At 36.0% G+C, this 14431-nt stretch overlaps 2 protein-coding genes across 3 annotated transcripts in view; one reads left to right on the forward strand and one right to left on the reverse strand.

Annotated features, from left to right (window-relative positions):
• Positions 1–4334, forward strand: part of LOC107017581 — a 44094-nt gene extending 39760 nt beyond the window's left edge. Inside the window, exons 21-26 of the mRNA XM_015217748.2 lie at positions 96–217; positions 298–1027; positions 1899–2153; positions 2371–2553; positions 2748–3086; positions 3240–4334. Of these exons, the coding sequence (XP_015073234.1) occupies positions 96–217; positions 298–1027; positions 1899–2153; positions 2371–2553; positions 2748–3086; positions 3240–3989 (2379 nt within the window). The 3' untranslated portion in view covers positions 3990–4334. The remainder of the gene's footprint in view (positions 1–95; positions 218–297; positions 1028–1898; positions 2154–2370; positions 2554–2747; positions 3087–3239) is intronic.
• A 1140-nt stretch (positions 4335–5474) lies between these two features.
• LOC107018208 (S-adenosylmethionine carrier 1, chloroplastic/mitochondrial) lies at positions 5475–13293 on the reverse strand. Of its 2 annotated transcripts, none has more exons than XM_015218627.2 (13): positions 13172–13293; positions 13031–13101; positions 11478–11585; positions 10292–10374; positions 9823–9899; positions 9519–9609; positions 8593–8646; positions 8358–8453; positions 8139–8228; positions 7652–7703; positions 6716–6777; positions 6480–6560; positions 5475–5868 (listed from the first exon to the last, which is right to left on the reverse strand). In XM_015218627.2, exons 2-13 carry the CDS (start codon positions 13092–13094, stop codon positions 5746–5748), a joined length of 981 nt encoding a protein of 326 aa, XP_015074113.1. In that variant the 5' UTR covers positions 13095–13101; positions 13172–13293; the 3' UTR covers positions 5475–5745. The 2 variants fall into 2 exon arrangements, with proteins under 2 accessions (XP_015074113.1, XP_015074114.1); XM_015218628.1 differs by having other exon boundaries at positions 13218–13284.
• Positions 13294–14431: the final 1138 nt, after the last annotated feature.

Consider the following 14431-nt stretch of genomic DNA (forward strand, 5'->3'; position numbering starts at 1 on the left):
GGGGGCGTGTTTGTCTGGATGCTTTTTCACCTGATGATTGCTATTGGGACTTATTTAATTTCCTTATCCGGGTGCGGTGAACCTTTAATCTGTAGGTGGGATTATTTTTCCTTAAGCATGCAGAGGCAGCGGAAAAAGATCTCCCAGCCAGAGAGCTTCATGAACTGTTGTTGCTTTCTCTACAATGGTTGAGTGGAATGATTACTCAATGCAGCCCGTAAGTGTTTTACTGAGCTCCCCCATTTAACATGTTCATTTGTAATACCTCTTAATATGACTCTTGGATAAATGTATCAGAGTTTGTCCCTTGCATCTTTTGAGAGAAATTGAAACTAGAGCATGGCTATTGGCTGTTGAATCAGAGACTCAAGTGAAAAGTGAGGGAGAGCTTACCCTTTCTAGTCGTGAACCTGCAAGTGGCAAGGGGCCTAACATTATTGACCGAACTGCAAGCATTATTACTAAAATGGATAACCACATTAATTCAGTGAGAAACAAATCTGGAGAGAGGAATGATACAAGAGAAAGTAACCAATCACATCTCAAGACCACTCAGATGTCAGATTCTAGCTCAGGTACCATTTTGGGCAGTGCAAAAGTTAAAAGGAGAGCCAAAGGCTTTGTGCCCTCAAGAAAGTCTTTAGCTGATCCAGTGGACAGAAGTAATGAGCCTGAAACTGGCTCCATTAATTTTAATGTGAAGGAGGACTCACAGGTACCTGATGAAAACCTTAAAATAGAAGCAACTTTCTCAAAGTGGGAGGAAAGAGTTGGACCTGCAGAGCTAGAAAGGGCTGTCCTTTCTCTTCTGGAATTTGGACAAATTGCGGCTTCCCGACAGCTTCAACATAAATTATCTCCAGGTTGCATACCATCTGAGTTTAAACTTGTTGATGCTGCCCTAAAGCTTGCTGCAATTGCCACCCCAAACGACAAAGCATCGATATTGGTGCTAGATGGTGAACTTCGTTCTGTTATGCAGTCATACGATCTTTTCCCTAATCAACACGTGATTGATCCTCTCCAGGTAATCATTTGATTTTATCTCCTCTTTTTTCTTTTGTTCCAGGTCATTCAGGTTGACAAAAATATACATTTGACTGTCCTTCATATCCCTCTTTCCCCACCACTTGCTCTGAGGCTCCAGAGCTGGAAGTGCATTCAGTTTAACGCGGAAACTGGAAGGCTTGGTAGTGGGAGCGTAAGGAGGTGGGTGGAAGGAGAGAGGGGGGAGGGGGGAGGATATAGGAAGATTATATGGTCATCTCATAAGCTGGTCAAACTGGCTTATCTACGTGTTGGTAACATTCAAAGTTCATACAAGTCAAAATCATCCAAAACCCATAAGTTGATCACCCAAACTTATGTATTTTTAGCTATTAAGCACTAATTTGTCCAAGATTTTTACTATGTTATCCTTCATATTTTTTGTGGTTATCAAAATGCCTTTTCCCAAAACAAAACCTATAACATCCTCTCTGTTTCATATCCTCATTTGTCCTATTTCTTGCAAAGATGCTTTTAAATCTATGATGTTTTGTAAAAATATTAAGGATATTTTGGTCATTTTATCAAAAGAAGAGCTTATCAACACTTCTTTACCAAACACGTCAAGTGCTTATTATTAGTTTCAGCACTGTAAACTAAATACGTAACTGCATGTTTTAAAAATAATTTCAGCACTTAAAGTGCTTATCGACATGTAATGTTTAATTTTACATTCTTTCAACTAGTGCTTCACCAACATAAAAATGGGCTAGACTTGGGTTATGTTCTTTATTCATGATCAGACTTCTACTTTGACACTTTGATTTAGCTTTCATCATTTGAAATTTCAGTTGTCCTTGATTCTTTGCAACACGAGAAAGAAAGAAAATTAATATCTAGTTTCACTTCAGGTACTGGAAAATTTTGCATTACTCCTAATTGAAGGTAGGGGACGTGGCCTTTGCAGGCGAATAATATCAGTTGTGAAGGCAGCAAACGTTCTGGGTCTTTCATTTTCAGAAGCATTTGAGAAGCCTCCCATTGAACTCTTACAATTGCTTTCTCTAAAAGCGCAAGACTCTTTTGAAGAAGCAAAGCTCTTAGTTCAATCACATTGTATGCCTGCAGCTAGTATTGCTCAAATTCTTGCGGAATCATTTTTGAAGGTACATTTTATTGTGTCCTTGATTCCCCCAGGAGCATGTGGATAGACTCAAAATAAAATCCCTGAATATTATGGTGTCATCAAATTTGAGTGTTTGTAGAAATTTGCTAAGTTACATCAGGGCTTGTCGAGTAACGAAGCTATTGTCTGTATGAAAAGTATGCAGTTCAAATTGTCTATGATGTTCTCTGTATTTACATATGTTTATCTCATCGCAGGGTTTGCTAGCAGCACATCGTGGAGGTTACATGGAATCTCAAAAAGAGGAGGGCCCTGCTCCTTTATTGTGGAGATTTTCTGATTTCTTGAAGTGGGCTGAGCTTTGCCCCTCTGAACCAGAAATCGGCCATGCTTTACTGCGTTTAGTTGCCACTTGTCAAGGAATACCACATGCCTGTGAAGTAAGTGTATCCTCGTTTAGATGATCTCCCATTTGTCAGCATCATGAAAGCCCTGTTCTGTAAACCATGGACTTACTAAGTTAGTGTTTGAATGTCAACATAAAGTTGGTAATGTGGGAGCTTTTTGCTCTTTGGTTTTTAGTATTACAGCCTAGTTGAACTCACATCCTCTCTTTGCAAAAATTGTTCTTCAGGTTGAGCTTCTCATTTTGTCACACCATTTCTACAAGTCCTCGGCATGCCTCGATGGAGTTGATGTTCTTGTAGATCTTGCATTCAAAAAAGTGGAGGCTTATGTATCTGAGGGTGATTTTCCATGTTTAGCTCGCTTGGTAACTGGAGTGGGGAACTTCCATGCACTTAATTTTATTCTTGGTATCCTTATTGAAAATGGTCAGCTCGATCTTCTTCTTCAGAAGTTTTCAGCTGCTGTTGATGCCAACGATGCTGACGAGGAAGTAAGAGGATTCAGAATGGCTGTTCTCACATTACTCAAGCAATTTAATCCCAATGATCTCGATGCATTTGCCATGGTTTGTACTTGTGCAATTTCATGTTAATAGATGTTTTATCCTCCCCCTTGATACACTTTGATTTTTCTACCAAAAAATATTATCATTTCCTCAAAGCAGAAAAAATGCACCTTTTTGAGGGTAAATAACATGCACCTCTTTATTTCCCCTTAGGTTTATAGCCGCTTTGATATGAAAAATGAGACTGCTTCTCTTTTGGAGTCACGAGCACACCAATCTTGTAAGGAGTGGTCCCTCCGTTCTGACAAGGATCAGACCGATGAGCTCTTGGCTTCCATGGGGTACTTCATTGAAGCTGCTGAAGTTTACTCCTCCATTGATGCTGGGAGCAAAACACGCCAAAGTTGTGCTCAGGCATTACTTCTCTATCTTCAGATTCGGATGCCAGACTTGCACTTTATCAATCTATCTGAAACTAATGCACGGAGGGCCTTGGTCGAACAAACCCGTTTCCAAGAAGCACTAATTGTTGCTGAAGCTTATGGTCTTAACCAACCAGGTGAATGGGCTCTAGTACTTTGGAATCAAATGCTAAGACCAGAGCTCATCGAACGGTTTATGGCTGAGTTTGTTTGTGTGCTCCCCCTTCAACCCTCAATGCTTCTTGAACTTGCTAGATTTTACAGGGCTGAAGTGGCTGCAAGGGGGGATCAGTCACAATTTTCTATGTGGTTGACCGGGGGAGGGCTCCCAGCTGATTGGGCGAAATATCTTGGGAGATCATTCAGATGTTTGTTGAGAAGGACTAAGGACTTGAGGTTGCGATACCAACTGGCTACCATCGCAACAGGGTTTACCGATGTGATTAATGCATGCAATAAAGCATTCGATAAAGTCCCTGATAGTGCTGGGCCTCTTGTCTTGAGGAAAGGTCATGGAGGAGGTTACCTTCCACTGATGTAATAAGAGACTCAACATGAGGCCTCTTACAATCGGTGGCGCCTGATACAGTATTCAGTTTTGAATTTTTGTCCACCAAATTTTAGCTTTTGTAGGAAGCAGTCTGAATTCTTGAAGACACAAGAGGTGATTAGGTGTGATGAGTTGATGATCTGCAAATTTTGGCATCATTTTATTTGTTCATTTGACCAAAACTTACTTTTCCAACAAAGCTGAAGCCTGGTACAAAACTAAAGTGAAGTGTTGTTGTTTAAAAGAGAAATGTACATTAGAGGAGATGTTCAATGTTGTACAAAATTCTTCTGTTGATAAGCAATTTAAGTGGATGGGAGTTGTTTATTTATGTGAGTTGCCTGAGCAGATCCAATTTACCTTCTCAGAAATCTTAGTAGCTAGTTGTCTTTATTTCATGATGTGATCATTTACATTTTGGGGTCATTTGACAGAGTGTATTAGAAGAAAGTTTGTCGTAGCTAAATAAGATGTGATTCAACGAAGAAGAGAAAATAATTTCGATAATATATCTGATATAAACACCCTAGGTCTACATTTTTATGTGAAGTCCTTCTTAATTATTCTTGCTTATCAATTCAGTTGTTATTACTTTTTAGTGTTTGTATTAGAAAAGAAGAAGTGTTATTCATGTATTTAGGGCTACTCTTCTCATAGAGTTTGTTCTCTCTCTCCCAAACATAGTTCTCTCAGAGTTGATGCTCCTTTAGGAGCCGAATGGGGTGGTGAGGAGCTGAGGCACCGCGGGTTGAGCTTAACCGTAAATCTTTTAATCCACCCCACCCCACGATATTTCATTTTCAATCCGTCCCGCATGAACCTGCAGCATTATTTTTAATTAAGCTTGATATTAAAAATAAAATTCATAAAAATAAATTCATTTTTTCATTAAGTTTGAGTAATGACTTGAAAAATTATTTTTAGAAATGAATTGGGTAATAAGTAAGGATTTTTTTATTTTTTATTCAACCATTTTTATTTATTGCCCTGCATATTTTAATAGCTTTAAAATAAATATCTTAAACTCTTAATAAAAACTTTTATAATAAGTTAAAAGTTTTAACTAAGTTTGAACCTACATAAAATCACATATACATGCAACTCAACCTTTTCCCCCTTATTAAGGCATTTTTTCAACAATCACTTTTGAAGTTGAAGATGCATCCTTCTTCGACTAAATTTGTAGATGAAAAAGCTAAAAAGAATTTTAAAAAATCTATACCTGATGAAGTGTAAAAAAGAAATGGGTGAAGAAAACTACATTTCAATAACTTGCAATTGATAAATCAGACAGAGAAAATATTTGCAATTCCAAATAAAGTGATTGAGATAATTGGTGATACTGTGAAGGGATTTTAGGAGTGAAAAAGGGGAGGAAAAATCTAGGGGTGATTATAAATTGTAGAGCTACCACAACATTTCTAACCCAATAATTCAAAAGCAAAGTGCAGATAAAAGAGGAAGAAATAAATGATATGCATGAGAAAAAACATACTAAGACTTGAAAAAATAAATTAAACTCTTCCATCATCCAAAATTCCCTTGGCCACAACAGGACCTTTATCACCAGAGATGCTACTTCTCTTTGTTATTTGTACATTAATTCCAAGGACAGCTGATCTCTTTATAACTCTATGGATACTTACTTTCTAGCATAGTCGACTTTCTGCAAATGGCAGTAATACTGAATAGTAACTAGATTCAATTTAACAATACCATTCAACTAGTGACAAGAAAACCATAGAAACTAATCCTTCTTTGAGGTTGCATTATCAGGACGATTTTGTGCAAGGTATCGCTTTGTTCTCTCAAGAACACCAAAGAATATTGATCCTCCAATGCCTATCCAAAGCACTCTTGGCCCAATGCCCTATAATGAAATTTAATTCCAAACAGAGGTAACAAGCATGTATCAGACTGACTGATAAGTTTAAGATTCAAATGGTACACCTAGATATTTATTGCAACTCAGAAAAAATAAAAGAAAGGAACTCCGTAGACATGGGAGAAACGTGGAAATATTCCTTCTTGTTACCCTTAGCAGCTTCTATTTGATGCAATATTTAGGATGATGCCTCTATGTCAGGAGAAGATGGACAAAGTACATGATATTTACTTATATGCACGGAAGATGAGGAAAATGTGTGGTATCAGCTTATGACTATATTAGGGTCCCATCAAAATCCAGCCTGCTTATGCAGCATGGAGTTATAAACAATTAGTGATTAGGAAGTAAAGGACCAGAATTCAGTGTAACTGTAAGTTTCGGGGCATGGCTCTCTTCAGTATTTGCACCCGTCGTAATCCCAGGATACCAAAATGGTGAAAGGCGAGGTGGGGATGCTAAGCTCTTTTATCATCCATTTGATTTTCCATGAAAGAGAAATAGACAAACCAAGAATAAAAGCAATCTCCAGGATAAAAGAACTCAGGTTTGGGTCCTAGTACTGCAGTCTAAAAGGAATTGTCGGATCCATTTACCTTTAGAAGTGCTGGAGGCCCTTCTTCTGCAACAATAGTCTTCACACAATCAACAATGCCCTTGTATTGATTGGCAGAACCCTGCAGAGGAACAAGACTGGAAGTCATTACCTAAATTAAATGAAAACGTAGTCTTGCCATTTATGGAAGTGTCATTTTGTAATAGCCATGCATGCATTGGATGAAGAGACTAGGAGACGGAGAGAATTTGAGCACCATGTGAAGCAAGCGAGTACCTGAGTCATTAATCTCGTCTTAATGACATCAAGAGGAGTAGTTATAGCTCCAGTTAGGGCACCTGCAAGAAGTAATGGTAGCCATTGATAGCTTTAGAGAAGGGGTTCATAATATACTTGCAGACTCAGGAAAATCATATATTTACTGCAGCAACATGAAAAGTTATAAATCTAGACAGGCTAAACAAACAGAAATTCAGTAATTCGCATTTCCCACACAGCAATTACTTTTAGTCATATAATCATGTCAATCGTCGCCCAACATTGCATATTCATTCACTGAAATGGAAATTCAAGAGTCTTTTCTTTATAACTTGAGGAACACTTTGATGCATGATTTTTAACAGGTACCATTTATGTCCCAATTCCCCCGTAACAAAAAAAAATCAGTAATGAATAAATTTCATTGATGTGTTCCAGCACTAGTAGGGCAATTTTAACTGACAGCTCTTTTGAGGAGATTCCAGACCAAAGGATTTCCTTATTCATGGATCAGTCTACAACTCTTCAAGAGTATGATTAAAGAACCCTGCAGTTCAGTTTTCTACTTCATAAAATCCATAGGTTCTGAATCTACAGAAATTCAAACAAGAATAGATGCCAAATGCTTGTTTTGTTCTTGAAGTTAGCCATGCTTTATCATTTCCCACTCCAATTTATTAATCCAAAGGAGGAAGTCAAAATGTAGAGGTCATTATGTCGTTTAAGTCATTAATAGGAAATTAGTTTGATTTAAATAAAAAGTTAAAACACCCTGTTAATTGTGCAATGTACAACTTATCTCTACTTGAGCCTAGATTTCTTGATACTTCAAGCTTAGATGAAAGAGCAAGTGACACCCTCTAGACAGCAGCTGAATTATAAAAATAAAAATAGCATGCCCTATCAAGGTCTACCAATGGATGGACATGTAATAGGGCTATGAAGGTGGTTTACCAGCAAAGGCACCGATAACTGCATTCTCTGGATCATTCAATTCCCTTTTTGCCTGGTAAGAGGTACATAAGGCAGCTCTGATATCAAACTGACTATTTAAGAGACTAGTGCCATACCTTTTTCAATCAAACAGTAAAGCATCTGATCATCACCATCCATGATGGACATGGAAAAGCAAATACGCAAATTTAAAGCTCCTCATTTTGTTAGTTCAAACACTATTCCATGAACTTTTGATGCTACTGAAGTGAGAAGTCAAGCATGCAAGGAGGAAAGACAAGAAGAAACCAGCTCAGAGAATTTCTGCTCAAGTATTAATACACCAGTTTATGCAAAACCTTTTCTTATTTTCTTTAGCTGTACATCAAAATTTAGACTACATGCGAATGAAGCTCTATCACACATAATTATTCAACAGAGAAATGGGTAACTTTCATACAATACTCTGAGAAGTTGGTCTCAACATCTTGGAAAGAAGGATACTTACAGCCAGCTTATAACCTATCCGCAGCTGCTCATAGATACAGAACTGGATGGCATCAAATGGTAAATCTCGAAGTAGAAATGACCCATATCCCTACAAAATCCCCATATTACAATAAAATAAACCAATGTTAAATCTATCGCGTGAAAGTTGCATCCGGCTAACCAGGAATACCTGAAAACGGTAATGAACTAGATATGTGACATTAAAGAACTAGCATACCGCATAAAGACCTTTAAAACCTTCTTTTGAGACTATTAAGCGAACAGCATCAGGAGCCGAAGCAAATTGCCTAGTTTGCATTCGCTGCTTAATGACCTGTAGTGTCAAGAAATCGAATGCAATCAATAAATTAACAAAGGGAATATCCTAAACAGGCAAAATCAAGAATGATAACAAAAGGAGAATCATGATATTCAGGAAACTGAAGATCTCAAAAAAAAAAAAAATCATTCACCTCAGTTGGAACACGAACAAAGGAAGCAGCAATGCCTCCTAAAGCACCAGCAGTCTGCATTAAATTTGGCAGTTCTTATTATGAAACATAAATCACAATTGAATGAGTAATATGCATGCTTTAGAGTTCAGACGTCACATACTTGAAGAATAGAGTAAAATGCATGTATAATTTACAGCAATAAATTATAATTCATAAGGTGATACGAATTCATGTTATCAGTAACCAGTGTTTAGAGCCCGTTTGGATTGGCTTAAAAAAAGTAGCTTTAAAGTAAAAAATAAAAAGTCAAACTGAAATGACTTTTAAGTCAAAAAAATAAAAAGTAGGGGGAGACCTACTTTTGGTTTTTGACTTATTTTAAGTCATTTTAAAGTTACTTTATGTCATTTTTTACCTTGCCAAACACTTCTCAACTTATTGTAAGTCATTTTTTACTTATTTTAAATTATTTTCATATTAGCCAAACACTTTCAAAAGTCAAAAACTGACTTAAAAGTAGGTTTGACCAACTTTTAAGCCAATCCAAACACCCTCTTAGTGTGTGCTTGACATACTGCAAAATTTATGTCATGTTTCTTCGCTTTTTTCATTGCATATACGTTTCCACTAGCTAATTACCTGAGTTTCATGATGTATCATATCATCTAGTACACTGACAGTTGTATTCCTTTTAGTCCTCAAATTCTGCTTCATGTGGTACCTTTTTCTTTTTTCGTGGGGAATAATGACTATGGAAACAGTATATTCCATCAAACACCCACTAGAAAGTTCTAAATATGATTTTTATTCACATAAGTTCTATTAATGAATTGGTGTATGTCGTATGTCACATCACAAGCTAGAAAACAAGACCAGCTTGATTTAAAAAAACTAAAAAACAAGATCAAAAATGCAGTCATGACAATGGGAGGAGAAATTCTCACAAGATGGGCCACAGCACTAAGATTTTCAGGAAACATCTTCAATAGCTTCTGCTTTGCCGGTTCATATACACCAACAAAAATAGCAGAAGCCCTGCACGAGAGAACAGGATCAATAGAAACTGCTTTTAAATACCCTTGGTAAGAAACCTTACAAGAAAATACGACTGTTCACCTCAGTAAATGAAAGCAAGTTATGGTTGCAAAAGAGAATTTCAATTGCATCGGTTGACAAAAGTGCAGCTATCATGGAGACTGATATTCATAGTTCTAAGCTATTAAATAGTACTTTGTTACTATAACTTACGGTAGGACTCCAGCAAGATTTCCAAGAAGCCCAGAATACAACCCCTTCAAGGCTATTTGTCCTCCACCACGAGCTACCTGCACCAGGAAGCAATGAACTGATGATTCAAATACTCAGGGGGAAACAAGAGACTGAAAATAATGTAATTAAAATGAAAGAGGCCTGGCGCTCTGCATTCAACTATTTTAATGGCAGAGAACCTGAATGTAGCTACTCAGCAGTATGCAAATGGAATGTCAACTGGACTAGGCAATAAAATGTCGTTATGAATACAGTTCTACTCCATCTAAATTATCTATCTACCATTTCCTTTTCTCTTTGTTCCAGCCTGTCAACATAAGGAGCTAATAGCCTCGAGAATCCATAAAAAGCCTGTTGTAAATTGTGAAGCTACTAAAGAAACCAACTCAAGCATTGTCATATCACTCATATAATTGATAAAGACTTCGGTAATAAACAATTAACTTGCCTGCAGCCGTGTCTTTATTGTATCAATGGGATATAAAGCTGTTTCAACAACAACACCGGCGGTTCCTCCTGCTATCACACCCTCTGCACAAATTAACCACAATTAGAAAAGCCAAACCTCGAAACAAAAGATTCTTGTCCTATGATAGTTTTGATTACTGAAATATTTTCTTTTTAGCAGTAGGGGAACTCTATGTTATTAATTTCTGTAGCCCAACTAGTATGAAATAATTATGATGCATCATATACCTTCTTTTTTTAGACAAAGATGATGCATCATATACCTTCTTCTTTTCTTTTCTATGACCGAGAAAATCTAATCCTTAGGAGCAACCACACTCTTCAAACTAGAGGATAATAGGCCCGCCCCTCTACCCTTCTCCACTAAAATACCAACCTCAGTTTGCATGGCAAGGGCTTGAACACTGTGATCTAAGTCAAGTCCCTCAACCTTTGCCACCTGAACTAAGTCCTGGGAGCATGATGCCATCATATGCCCATCCAGCTTTGTATGATGTACTCTGTCCCACTATTAGCTTAGTACTGAGACTTTATTACTAAACAACCTTGTCAAAAAGAAATTATGATGCCATCATAAGCTTTTACGCACAAAGTTGCTCCAGAGAAAAAACCATTCTACCATTTGACAGGTTTATCACTTGGAATCTCAGCTAAGAAATTGGTAAATAAAATTTGAGCCCCTGACCGTCTGGGCTACATTGCTCTATGACACTCGAGAACATTTTTTACTAGTGACTCAATAACGTTTTCTAAGATATAATAAATAATCTTATTAACGATGGAAGAATCCCCTGTATACCACCTCTGTAACAAAAAGTAGTCAAAATGACTTTTTGAAATTTCTGTGTGGTGTGGCTGTTCAATTCCTACCTACAAATGTTGAAGTACTTTTGTAAATGAATCAGAATAAAAAATGAAAGGGGAAGTTGGGAAACCAGATTGACGTAAGAGAGTTCCTATCTGTCAACTGTAGAGTGTAAAGAGAAAGAAATAATCTTCTTATCTGTCGGACGTGTTTTGTTAGAGGTGGAGGTTGGCTGTGGGCAAGCTGGGAGCAGCCGTTAAATAAAAGAAAAATAAAGAGAGCAACAACCTAAGGAAATATGACAACTTGACAAGAATGTTCGAATATCATCATTTAATTACTATTATTTCAGCAGACATACCAAATAGAATCCGTAGAAAATCAAATGGTTTCTCTTCTCCGTTGTTGATTGATGCAAAGAACTTTTTTGGTACCATCTGAAGGTTATCCATTTTTCTGCCAGATGCATCTGCAAAATCAAACCACATCCTCAAGAACGAAACGGGAACTACAAGATGAAGAATCAATATGAACCTACATCCTAATATGGGGTAATGCGTGGTTATTCTTTAATCCTTCATCGAGAAACCGTGAGCTTATTCTTAGTATAGTTTGCCAAAGAGACGAGAACATTTTAATAATGGAAATGGTGACAAATGAAACCATCACTGCTACCTCTCTATTTCATCCTTGCTGTGTGCAAATTGGTATTCAAGACATCAGCTCAAGAGTAGTTAGTTAATCTCATTAAACAATTAAAGTTGTGAGTATTCAGAATTGATATAAAGAAACTTTTGTGTTTCTAAAAGGAGCACCATTCAATCTATTGAGCATTGATGCTTGAGCAATTAAGCTAGACCGATCATTACACTAAACAGTTATGCTTGACTAATTGTATTTTCTGAAGGAAAAAGTTTTCCTCAATGTAACTAATAGAAATATTTCACTGCTATCACTTTTAAGTTTTTGTCTGTTCAAACCAACAAGTAGCACTAGCAGTACATATTAGCAATCAGATATGTAACTCAAAGTACGTGCACCTAATGTAACAACATTACAACAACACTGTCAAATTAAAATATCAAGTAATCTTAGTACAAAAACACTGACTCCAATAAATACTGAATCCAGTAATTGAGTTGGTTTAGTGACCTAATTTGGATCTTGAGATCCCAATGTTGAAGTATCCCTTAAAAATATAATTACCTTATTCATCATTCTTAGCCACACAAGGAAATGATTAGGAGCTGATATAACATCAAAACATCTCTGATTCCTTTCTGTCCATACAACCCAAAAAATGCCTGCTAATATTATTAAATATCTAGTACTACAGGTTTATTTCTTTCATTTCGTTTATCTTATTATCTTGTTGTTGTTACTGCTTCCTTTTCATCTCTTCATGAGCCGAGGATCTATCAGAAACAACCGCCCTACCCATACAAGGTAAGAGTAAGATCTGCGTACACTCTACACTCCCCAGACCCCACACCCCACTTGTGGAATTATACTGGACATTTACTCATTCTTAGTCACAAAGGGAACCAGTGGAACCCTAGACACCCATATATTCACGCACAAGCAGAATCACTAATATCAGTTGCCCTTGCAATTTCCAGATATGACTATAGTTGCACCTACCTTTATTTTCAATCAAAACTTAAACCAAATATATCATACACTAACCCTGCAATTAATTCAAATTCGTTATCCCTCCCACCCACCCACCAAAAAAACAAACCTAAATTAGCATTTCTACACTGTAAAATGTGACAAATTATGGCCAAAAATCTTAGTCCAAACTACAAACAATAGTACACTGAAATTATTACTTCCATATACAACAACCCAAAGAAAAATGGTGAAAAGTTAAAAATATATCGAAAGTTTAGAATGTTCAGTATAAGAGGATACCTGTAGCAGAAGAGGAGGTTGCAAAAGAATTCTTTGTATCCAAAGCTAATGCAAAAGGCCCCATTTTGAACCTTCCCCAATACAACAGAAATTTTATGATATCATTTACAACTAAAAATGACAACTTTAAAGAAAAATTACCACTTCTTGGGAAGTTGAAGTTGGAATATTTGAGCCTTTTTGTTACCTTCTGCTTCTGTTTCTGCTTCTGCTTCTGCTTCTGCTTCTGCTATCTTATATATTGTACATGTCACAGCTCACCAAAGTACAACTATTTAAACGGGTGGGTACTAAAACAAATGCATGTGTTGTTTTTTTCACTAAAAAACATAAATGATATAATAGAAAATTTAACCATAATTTTAATTATGTTCGTTAATATATTTATGGGAATAATTAAAAATATTTGGAATGTAAAGGAGAATGGTGGGTCGATTTAAAAAATAATTAGAATGTAAAGCGCATGTTAACGTCGGTAATATTCATTTTCTTTTACCTTAATTCATTACAATAATACATATTGCTCAAAGGAATAGACTTTTCCCATAGAAATTTTAAGGGAAGAAGGTGAAAGATTAGTGTATTTTTTAACAACTTTTTTTAGAATTTTTCGATGCCTCCCTTCCTCCGACAACTTCTTTTAAAGATTAAAAAGTCGAATCGTCATTTCAACATGAAAAAAACTACACATTTGGCAATAAAAGATTATTTAGTAGCATATATATATTTCTTTTGATATTTTATTCGAAGCTGATTATTACAAATTAGAACAAGACTCGAGGTTGAGTAAAAAATTCATTATGAGGATATTATCATGTTGTATTATTATTTAGTAGCATATATATACTTTTTTTGACATTTTATTCGAAACTGATTATTACAAATTAGAACAAGACTCGAGGCTGAGTGAAAAATTCATTATGAGGATACTGTTATGTTGTATTATTGTTTAGCATATATATACTTTTTTTAACATTTTATTCAAAACTAATCATTACAAATTAAAACAAGACTCGAAGCTGAATAAAAAATTTGCTACGAGGATATTGTCACGTTGTATTATCACCTCCTCCAAATATATAAGTCTTGTAGGCTGCCCAGACTATGAGCAGCCTAAATGGGCAGGTGTTGCATGCATTTTTATTAATTTTTTAAAAAAGGATATTAGGATTTTAAATAAGTAAACAAATTGATAAAGATTAACAATCAAAGGATAAAATAGACATTCATAAAGTTAATTTGAATAAGGGGAGAAGAATGTCTATTATTCAAAGTTGAAGGTAGAGTTTGATTTATCATTTTCACCTTAACTAGTTATAACTTTATATATTACAATTTTTTTAAAATCGCATAAACAATTACTTGTCGTTATATATATAATCACGTTAACCTAATAATAAA

This window comes from Solanum pennellii, chromosome 4, assembly GCF_001406875.1.
Source record: "Solanum pennellii chromosome 4, SPENNV200".
Classification (NCBI taxonomy): domain Eukaryota; kingdom Viridiplantae; phylum Streptophyta; class Magnoliopsida; order Solanales; family Solanaceae; genus Solanum; species Solanum pennellii.

Coding starts and splice junctions, on each gene's coding strand:
- LOC107018208 (XM_015218627.2), bottom strand. CDS start 13,094: ATGGGGCCTTTTGCATTAGCTTTGGATACAAAGAATTCTTTTGCAACC. Junction 9,900..10,291: donor CAATAAAGACACGGCTGCAG/GCAAGTTAATTG, acceptor TTCCTGGTGCAG/GTAGCTCGTGGTGGAGGACA. Junction 8,454..8,592: donor TTGTTCGTGTTCCAACTGAG/GTGAATGATTTT, acceptor TTGACACTACAG/GTCATTAAGCAGCGAATGCA.